This window comes from Trachurus trachurus, assembly GCF_905171665.1.
Source record: "Trachurus trachurus genome assembly, chromosome: 15".
In the NCBI taxonomy this organism is placed as follows: Eukaryota; Metazoa; Chordata; class Actinopteri; order Carangiformes; family Carangidae; genus Trachurus; species Trachurus trachurus.
Genome location: NC_139906.1, coordinates 2,216,602 through 2,227,147, shown reverse-complemented (window position 1 = coordinate 2,227,147; position 10,546 = coordinate 2,216,602). Strand labels below are relative to the sequence as shown.

The following is a 10,546-nucleotide window of genomic DNA, read 5'->3' as shown; positions in this document are numbered from 1 at the left end:
GAGGTGGTGGAAGTTTTTTTTTACTTAAAGCACATGTAGTTTTCAGTCACTCAGCTTCAATCAGCAGCTCAAGTCTCAGGTGTCCGATTTTTTCCACCAGCGCATGAATGTTACGTATCAGGTTGTTTTATTCACTGATGGATGAAAACACTCAACAAACAGCTGAATGCTCTGTTCTGGCAGCTATACCTGAACTCATCTGGAATCAATTCTGGGAACAGACGTCATTCTGTGGCATTGAAACAAAACTGTGATGATATTATGGGCTGTTAAAAAAAAGAAAAGAAAAAAAAGCACAGTCACTGATTGTATAATACATCCTGTAACCTACTACAGGACATCACTGTACATGATCACGGTGAAAATAAAAACTTTTTCTGAGACTCCATCTAATCTCCTTGTTTTGTTCTCACATGATGATTAATTTAAAATGAAAATGTTTCCATTTTTCATATTTTATCTGAATGCATCGTTCATACAACTCCATACGAGTCCATACAACTAAAAAAGAAGATTCATCTTGTAAAACTTTGATAAAACCTTAGTGTCTATTATGTTTTATTTTATCAATATATTTCCAGGGTTTAAGGGTTGCTGAGCACTTGGCTAGGTCGGTCACCCTTGCAAATGAGATTTTGATCTCAGTTGGTGTTACCTAGTTAAATAAAAGTTTAATAATTAATATTGATTCAGATTATAGTGTGAAACCTTTTAGGTTTTAATGTGATAATTTATATTGTAAATTTGTTTCATCATTTTCTTACACAAAACCAGATTATTATGTTATAAACATGACATATTTTGTGTTTCTACATGACTCATTTTGTTATAAGGTTATAAATGTATCATAATAACCTGAAGAAATATTGTTATAGGCTACAATGAAAAACCTACTGTTTAGAACAATGAACATTTTATGTTATGACGTGATTTATTTTATTTTAGTGTCGTGTAGTGTAATTTAGTTCAGTTTAGTGTGGTGTAGTGTAGTGTAGTTTAGTTTAGTTTAAGTCAAGTCAAGTCACTTTATTAAATGTCCCTTGTAGGGCAATTTGGTTGCAACAGACATTCGGCATCACATTTAAACAACATAGGACACACACAGTAAAAAGTAACATGTTCACAATGTAGGCAGCAAAGACACAGCAATAAAGTGCATTTGTAACGAATGGATATAAATATCAATAATAAATAGTAAGCAATAACTCCAATATGAATGCAAGAAATGCAAAAAAGTGGCAAAGTGGCAGGGAAATCACCTCCTCTTCTCTGTGGCATTTAAAGCCTGAATTGAGAGGGGCAAAAAGGAGTGCTTGAATCTGTTTAGTTCAGCATCACACAGACAGCATCACAGGCTAAGGTTAGCATCGTTAGCTCGCTGTGTTAATTTAGTTTATGTTTTTTGGCGTGGGGGGGGCAATACCTTCAAATCCTGCCTGATTCAGACTTTTTTTTTTGTTTTTTTTTTAATTGTTTTGAAAATCCAAACCGGAAATCAAACTTCGCCAGTTTAATTTTGAAAATCCCAACCGGATGTGTCGTTGTTATTACCGTGTTTACCTGCTTCTAGCTTGACTTGTGGTCCTCCGCTGGCTGAATGGATGACATCATGCGGACTGTAGCTGCTGCTGCTACCGTCCGTCTCCATCTGCGACATGACGCCTTCACACAATAACGGCGGTCGGTCGGACGTGAGTTTACGGTTCTGCCGTGAAACTACAGTCGGTAAGAGCCACACGTTCAATAAAATAAAACAACAGCAACAACCCGGTTCGTGTTCCATGATGAATCAGCGGTTGTTGTTTCTGTATGGCTGCTAGTTAGCACCGCGAGCTAACGATGCTAACGTTAGCCTGTGATGCTGTGTGATGATGCTGAGCTAACGATGCTAACGTTAGCCTGTGATGCTGTGTGATGCTGAGCTAACGGTGCTAACGTTAGCCTGTGATGCTGAGCTCTGAGCTAAAGATGCTAAAGAGATATTGACCTGTTAACACACTGAAAATAAACTATACAATGGAAAAAATAAGTTAGTAAAAGGAATTATTACATAACTCATCTATATATGTGTGGAAATATATAGGATTGTTGTTGTTGCCATGACTACTGTTGATGGAAAATGATGTCCTTACCCATACCACACAGGTTATTCACTGATTGACCCATGGACAGATTACTACATTCTTTAATATTTATTATTACACTGGATATCCTGTGTTATATTTAATTGCTGAATGAGCAGGTGTTAGTAATGGTATTTATTCAATAAGAACAATAAAATGTCTAATAGTATAGCCTACTAATAGTTTAACCCAGAGACAGGAAGAGATTAGGAGACACAGTTTATCATGTTAATCTCAAAGAAATGAACAAAACATACTGAAAGTCTAAAGTGATTTTCATTGAGCCATAATTAACTAAACAATAAATAGTTGAACCAATGCTCATTATCATAGTAAGGAAGGATTAAACCTATATATGAAACAGAAGATATGAATATTTAAGTTATTTTTGTCAATTTTTTTAACACTGGCCAAGAAACGAAAGAATAAATGTAAGCTTATGAATCATACAACTGAATATGGAAGAAAGAGAGAAGGATTTTTCTGAATCTGAAAATTAGTTTTGCCAAAATTGACATGAAAACTATCACCGAACTTAATTTTGATTGTTGTAATTTTTGTTTTGTTTTTGCTTTGGTTCAACTTTTATGAATCAATTGTTCTATTTTGCCAGATTAATCAATTAATAATTTAGTTTGTAAACCACAAGTGTTTCATTCAACTAATACAATCAATCAATATTCACAATCATAAGAAACTCAGCTGAGTTTGAAGTTAGAGAAAATTAAAGGTTTTTTGTTTTTGACAGTGAATGACTGCCTTGTATTTCTGTTATTTGGTAAATTGATCAATCATTAATGTTTCAGCTCTGAATTGATTTAGTAATATTTGCTTTTCATAATTAATCAGTTCAACTTCTAATCACTTTCTAGATTTAAATTAAAACCCAAATAAATCCAGTTGAATTCATGTGGAACAGAAACTTCAGATCTATGAGAAGCTGAGACCAGTTGTTTAATTGTTTTCTGTTAATCGCCTCATTGATCGACACCTTCAGCGCTGATGGCTAACTCAGTTTCCTCTCTGCAGGTGTGGAGTGATGCAGCAGAAGTTGTGCTCCAGAGGTTCTGGTTCTGGTTCTGGTTCTGGTTCTTTCCTCTTGGAGAGGAACGGTCAGGCCTGCGGCGCCGTCACTTCTTCCTGCGAAGCGAAGCTCCCGTTCCGCTGCCCGCGCTGCGGCGAGCAGGAGCGTTTCCGCAGCCTGGCCTCGCTGCGCTGCCACCTGGAATACCGACACTCGTACCGCTCGCCGGACGTGGTCGCCGGCGGCTTCAGCATCACCGGGAAACTCCCCGACCCTCTGACGGCGGCGGCCATCCCCTGGCACGACATGAGCCTCCCCACCCGCAGGGGGCAGCAGAGCACGGTAGGGCTGGGAGTGATGATACGCTTTTCAGTTTTTGTTAGTTTTTAAAGGGATAGTTCACCCAAAATTGAAATTTCCCTCATTATCTACTCCCCCTCATGTGGACTAAGGGCTGGGAGAAGTTTCAGAGTCCTCCGTGGCTTCTCTGAGTTACAGCGGGGCTCCGTGCAGCACTGCATGTCCATATGACGGTTGAGAACGGAGCTCACTTTTCTTCGTAACAAAAAGACACACCAAAAAACATCCAAATACCTCCATAGTGCTCGTCTGTAATGTCCCTCTTGTATTGAAGCCCCAACATGAGAAATTGTTCAAAAAAAAATTTAATAAGTCTATGTTTTAAGCTTGTTTGTAGCGGAAGCTCCCAGTGTCTCAGTTCACTGCTCTTCCTGTGTCAGTGCAAATCTCTTGTGATTTGCACTGACCGGCGGGACAATTTCTCATGTTGGGGCTTCAATACAAGAGGGACATTACAGACGAGCACTATGGAGGTATTTGGGTGTTTTTTGGTGTGTCTTTTTGGACGAAGAAAAGGGTTATCCATTCACAACCATTATATGGACAAATACTGCTGCGCTGAACTCAGAGAAGGAACGGAGGACTCTGAAAATTCTCACAGCTCTTAGTCGACATGAGGGTAAGTAGATAATGAGTGAAATTTGAATTTTGGGTGAACTATCCCTTTAAGAAACATTAGTGAAAGTGATCTCTTATTTTAAATATCGTGATACTTACGTGAATCGATGTTTTCTCCCGCCCCCAGAGCGCGGGGCGGCCGCCTCACGCCCGCTCCCTCAGCGACAGCAGAGACAGCGGCTTCCTCCACTCCTACGGCTCCGTGAGGAGGCGCACGCAGAGCGTCGGCGTGGGAACGCAGGCGGAGGAGGAGGAGGAGGACGAGGATGAGGAGGAAGAGGAGGATGAAGGCTGCACTGAGGATGAAGATGGAGGAGACGAGGATGAGGATGAGGACAATGACGAAGGAGGAGGAGCTGAAGACGTTAAAATGTCCAGAAAGAAGTCAGATGCAGGTCACCACCACTTCAACCACCATCACTTCTACTTCCCGCCGCTGGCTTCCCTCGGACTGCCGCCGCCGGACCCGGACTTTGACCTGGACCTGGATCTGGACCTGGATCTGGTCGGTGGGTTCAGATATACTAAATTATTCTGCCTGTATCTCTGACTAATACTCTAGGGCCCTTTGAATCTGTTTTATTTTTTCCCAAATCACGTTTTTTCCGTTGAAATTTTTGGGGGAATTCCGTTTTTTACCCTTTACTCTTATTTTACCACCAAAAAGAGTGTGTTTTTAATGTTAATGACTAAAATGTACACAGATTAGGGATGTCACAATTACTTGTTATCACAATTAATCGCGGTATTAAACGCCACAATTAATTAATCGTAAAGATTCATAAATACCGTCACTTTCCAAAAAAGATTAATAATAATACATTTTATTTATAATGCACTTTACATTTAAGCAATCTCAAAGTGCTAAGCAATCTCAAAGTGCTACCAAAGTAAAGGTAAATGCACAGATACTGGTCTATTTACCTAACGTAACATTGAATTGGTAGGAATTTAAATGTTGGAGTGTCATTTGTAATAAAAAAATTAAAAAAAGATTAAAATAAAGTTGAACATTTGGTGCTTACAGTATTCATTGCAGTATTATTAATTTACAGTAGCTTTCTGTAAACTAATAATAATAATAATTGTGTAAATTGCATCGGGCACTGTCAAGAACATAGAGTAACAGAAAAGTAAACGAAAAAAATCATAATACATAGTCTAAGAAATAAGTGGCGATGAAAACTGAGGGGTCAGGGGCCCAGAGTTCCTAGCACCGGCCCTGGTCTTGTGTGTGACTCGTCTCCTTGGCTGTAACCAGAGCAGAACTCGTACTCCGGCGTGGAGACGGCGGCGGCCTCGGCGGCGGTGCGGCGGCGTCTGGCCAGAATCCTGCAGGCGGCCGACAGCACGATGCAGCGGCGCCTCGCCAAGGTGAGCACGGAGCTGGCCCAGACCGACACCGAGCTGCTGTGTGAACGCGCTCACTCGCAGCATCTGGCCCAGGAGCGGCAGGAAGTCGCCGAGCGGGAGCGGTCGCTGAGCCGCCAGGTGGACGTGGCCGTCATGGTGATCGCCGCGCTGAGGGAGCAGCTCAACGCCTCCGAGAACGAGCTGGAGCGCCGAGAAAGGTAACGCTAACTTAATGTTGGCTTAGTGCTGACTTAATGCTGACTCGGCACTAACTCAACGCTGTTTTAATGCCGACTCAACGCCTACTTAATGCTGACTCAACGCTAACTCATGGCTTACTTAATGCCGACTCAGCGCTGTCTTAATGCTGACTCAACGCTGACTTAATGCCGACTCAACACTGATTTAACGCCGACTCAACGCTGACTTAATGCTGACTCAACACTGACTTAATGCCGACTCAACACTGATTTAACGCCGACTCAACGCTGACTCAATGCTGACTCAACGCTATCTGAGCGCTGACTAAACGCTTAATAAATGCCGACACAGTGCTGACTTAACACCGACTCAGCGCTGACCTATTGCCGACTCAGCGCTGACTTAATGCCGACTCATCGCTGACTTAATGTCGACTCATCGCTGACTAAATGCCGACTCATCGCTGACTTAATGCCGACTCAACGCCGACTTAATGCCGACTCATCGCCGACTCAATGCCGACTCAACGCCGACTTAATGCCGACTCATCGCCGACTTAATGCCGACTCAACGCCGACTTAATGCCGACTCATCGCCGACTTAATGCCGACTCATCGCCGACTTAATGCCGACTCATCGCTGACTTAATGCCGACTCAACGCCGACTTAATGCCGACTCATCGCCGACTTAATGCCGACTCATCGCCGACTTAATGCCGACTCAACGCCGACTCAATGCCGACTCATCGCCGACTCAATGCCGACTCAACGCTGACTTAATGCCGACTCAACGCTGACTTAACACCGACTCAATGCCGACTCAACGCCAATTCAGCACTGTCTTAACGCTGACTCAACACTGACTTAATGCCGACTCAGCGCTGACTTAACGCTGATTTAACGCCAACTGGACACTAACTCAGTTCTGCCTTAATCCGGAGTTTAATCTGGACTTTTGACTCAAAAACCTTGACCGTGTCCTCTGTCTCCAGGGAGGTTTTGACCATCCAGAAGTTTCTGGAGGCGGCGGCTCGACAGGAAACCTGCGGTAAAGTTCGTATCCAGTGTTTCATCGAGAACCTGCTGAGACGCATCGCTCTGGCTGAGAGGCTGGTGGAGTACTACCAGGTCAACGGCAGCCCAACGCAGTGCAACCACTACAAGGTGCAGCACGCACACACACACACACACACACACTGAGTTAATCATGATTTATGTTCTGTGAGTGAAACCGTGACCTCTGACCTCTGGCGTCTCCTCAGCAGCACCAGCAGCCAACGAACAATGGACCTCACAGAATCACTAAGAGCAGGTCGGTCACATGACGTCATATCATTTCTACTTTTTTTTGTGATCAAATGTTTATTTAACAAGAATACAAGTTACAACCAAGAAACATGACTCATTAATTGACAATAGAGACAGTACAAAACAAAATTGACTGTAACAACTAAATTGCAAAATAATAATAGTAATAGTGTTAACCTTGCACTTCAATAAGGTGCAAGAAAAACCCAAAAAAATGTGCATAAAAATGAAAAAAAAAATATATATATTAATTCATTCATTTAAAAAAAAAAAAAAAAAGGAGAGAGAAAAGGAAAAGGGGCACCACCCCCCACCCCAGCAGCACACTCACACTGGTACGCTCTCTAGCATCCTATGGAATATATCTGACGTCTACGTACACACACACACGCACACAAACCCATTCAGGAAAAACAAGGAGGATAGAATCTCATTGAGCTTATCTTATAAGTTCTTTCAGTTTGTCAGCTGCTGCACACCAGTTGTTTATGGAAGCCTCACTAGCGCCATTAATTCGAGCAGTTGACACATCATTTCTACTGAGAAGAAAAGAAAGAACATTCACCAAACATCCTTATATTTCAGTTTTCATTTAACTTTAACACTATGAATCAATTTTTCAATTATTGGTTGATTTTTTGTTCCATTAATACTTCAGAATTTCACTTTTACAGTTGTATAATCAATAATCGATTATCAGATAACTGCTAAATATGTCTTAATTGATTGATTTTTGGGCACAAAACTCCAGACCCAACCTTTTAATGACGTCATCTTATTACAGTGATTTATTGATTTATTGATTGGATGGAAACACTTTTAACGGCTTTGTAACTGTTCATGTTTCCTGTCCTCCTCAGGTCGGCGGGGGGTCAGCTGTCCTCGTCCGGTCTCCACGACAACAGGACACACTCGTCCTCCCAGTTCGGCAGCCGTCCTCTGTTCTCCAAACCCGGCGGCGGCACCGAGCGGGACCGAGACCGGGACAGAGACCGAGACCGGGACAGAGACCGAGACCGGGAGCACCGGGATCGAGACCGGGAACACCGGGAGCGCCTGGCCCAGTCGTCCCGGCTGTTCTGTCGACCCGAGCACCGAGACGACATCTGGAACCACCAGCGGCGCCGCTCGGCCGGGTACGAGGCCTAGAACTGTGGCGAGAGAGAGAGAGGGCGACGGCGGTAAAACGCTCACGACACAGCGGCTTTATTCCAGTGTGATAACCTGTGGAAAAGTTCAAAACAAAAAACTCACTGAATCAGATCGGTTCTGTTCTGTTTGGACCAACAACAACATCAACGTTTCCTGCAAAACTGATCAAGTTTCTAAAAAGTTTCTTTGTCACAGAAAAGTTTACAAATCTGGAAAATTTAGACAAAATCTTACCGACAAAAATCAGTTAGAAAGAGAAAACGATTCCCCAAAACATTAAACAGTTTTATTTTCACAAGTGTTATAATTTAATGTACAGTTCCCTGTAAATTCCCATTGAATTAAATATATATATATATATATATATAGATATGGATTTATTTAAAATGGTAATTAATTTATATAAAATAGAAAAACACAACATTTAAAGGACAATTCCGGGCAAATTCAACTCGGGGCTGTATTTTCCTAACATTTTAGGTCTAAAAGAAGGAATCTGAAGATTTTCAGTTCAATTGCTCCTGTTTTGCGGTAGTTGTGTTTGCATCCCTCAAAGCCGCAATTTTTTTCCACAGACAGCGTCAGATGGCGACTCAAACATGCACCGAGAAGGAGCAATTAAACTGAAAGTCTTCAGATTCCTTCTTTTAGACCTAAAATGTTAGGAAAATACAGCCCCGAGTTGAATTTGCCCAGAATTGTCCTTTAAGAGTCGTCACAATAATAAACATTTGTCATTTCACAGAGAAACTGATCAACACGTGTCTACTGCTGCCCTGAGATAAATAATAAGAGGAAGAGAAGAGTGACAGTGAGAAACAATATAAGATTAAAATAGAAATATAACGGGCCGTCAGAGTATAAATATTAACTCGTCCATCAAAGTCTGATGCTGCGTAACAGGGTTCAACAACATCAATATGCAATAATAAATAGAGCTGCATGGACTTTTTTTAACCTCTGTGTTATTGTGGCGTTTTGTACTTTTCCATCAATTATTCCACTGAAATAAAAACACAGCAGGACGAAGATGTTGATAAAGTTTCACTATTCAAACACAGAAACAAAAACGACAGCTTCGACGGCACAAACCTTCTTCACCTTCCACAAACAAAGTTTTTTAAGTCGACCCCATAAGTTCTGGATAATTTCCTCCTCTGTGTTTTAGAGAAACTTCAGGTCGGATGATAAATGTTTTTTATATTCATTCTCAGATTAAAAGATTTAGTTTCGGTTTTTAGTGTAAATAGTTTTTCTCTGGTCCGACCTTCACCTTTACGTCTCGTCCCGGTTCAGTCCAGTCGTCTTCTCTCCGTCTGTGCTTTCAACACCAAACAGAGGATTTAAGTTATTTTATTTTATTTACGTGTCTGACTCTAAAAACTCGGAGTGAAGAATAAAATCTATCTCCTCTTAAAGGGTAATTGCCGTTTTTTTTTACAATCTGGATCTTATTTCTATCATAAAATCCGATCATTTCCTCCCCCAGATAACTTTGGTGTCATTACAAGTGGTTGTGATGAAATGAGCTCCAGCCGAGAGGCGCGTATATCCGTATAATGGAGTCTACAGGGCAGCAGAATGCAGCCTCTAAATAACACATTATCTGCAGAGAAACTCCTTCATTTCACCAATATTTAGTTCTGATAGGCTAGTGCTATTCCCCTCTGAGTCAGTATCGGAGACCGAGGCTTTTATTTGAGAATTTACGAAAATTAAAGTTATAAATGTCACATGTGCACACACAACTAACATGGACCTGATTGTAGAAACTTGGCCCTTTCGTTAGCTGTATATATTTATATGTGTATATAATATATTAATGACTACAGGGTGAACTATAGAAGAAGATGTTGCATAGTCGCGGTCGCTGCGTTGGTTTGGTTTGTAAAGCACAGACGGGACGTCGGCGTCAGACCTGGGTCACATCAGTTCTGTGTTCAGTTTGTTTGAACCGGCCTCAGATCACAGAGAAACATCACATACGTGGACTAATGTATGTTGTGTTTTTTATTGATTCCTCCTGGCGGTCGGAACCAGGAAGTGTAGTGGAGGGAAAACACGGAGATTTCACAACAATTGACTCTTTGTTGGGTTTGGCTTTATTTAATCCACAGTTCTTAGATATTCAGAACCAGAACCAGTTCTTGACTCTGCAGAGTTCGCATGCTGCCAGTCAGCTAGCCTCTGCATTTTCCGATACCGAGTAAATGCTAACGCAGGCTAATGCTAAATCAATCAATCAAAGTTTATTTATATAGCACATACAACATCTGGAGTGATGATCAAAGTGCTTCGCATAAAACATACAACAGAGAATTTAGGAAAACAGCGATGATAAAAACAAATGACAAAGCAACAGAAATGTAAAAACAAAAGGTGTCAGAGAGTCACTGGATAATGAGCC

General features: G+C 41.5%; 2 protein-coding genes across 2 annotated transcripts in view; both read left to right on the top strand.

The window, feature by feature from the left end:
* Positions 1–10,546, top strand: part of LOC310997934 (uncharacterized protein) — a 266,892-nt gene that overhangs the window by 184,407 nt on the left and 71,939 nt on the right. The window lies entirely within an intron of this gene.
* znf365 (zinc finger protein 365) lies at positions 1,617–8,574 on the top strand. Its single transcript, XM_083988776.1, has 7 exons — positions 1,617–1,725; positions 3,153–3,486; positions 4,253–4,634; positions 5,387–5,696; positions 6,672–6,843; positions 6,942–6,991; positions 7,848–8,574. Exons 2-7 carry the CDS (start codon positions 3,163–3,165, stop codon positions 8,134–8,136), a joined length of 1,527 nt encoding a protein of 508 aa, XP_083844902.1. The 5' UTR covers positions 1,617–1,725; positions 3,153–3,162; the 3' UTR covers positions 8,137–8,574.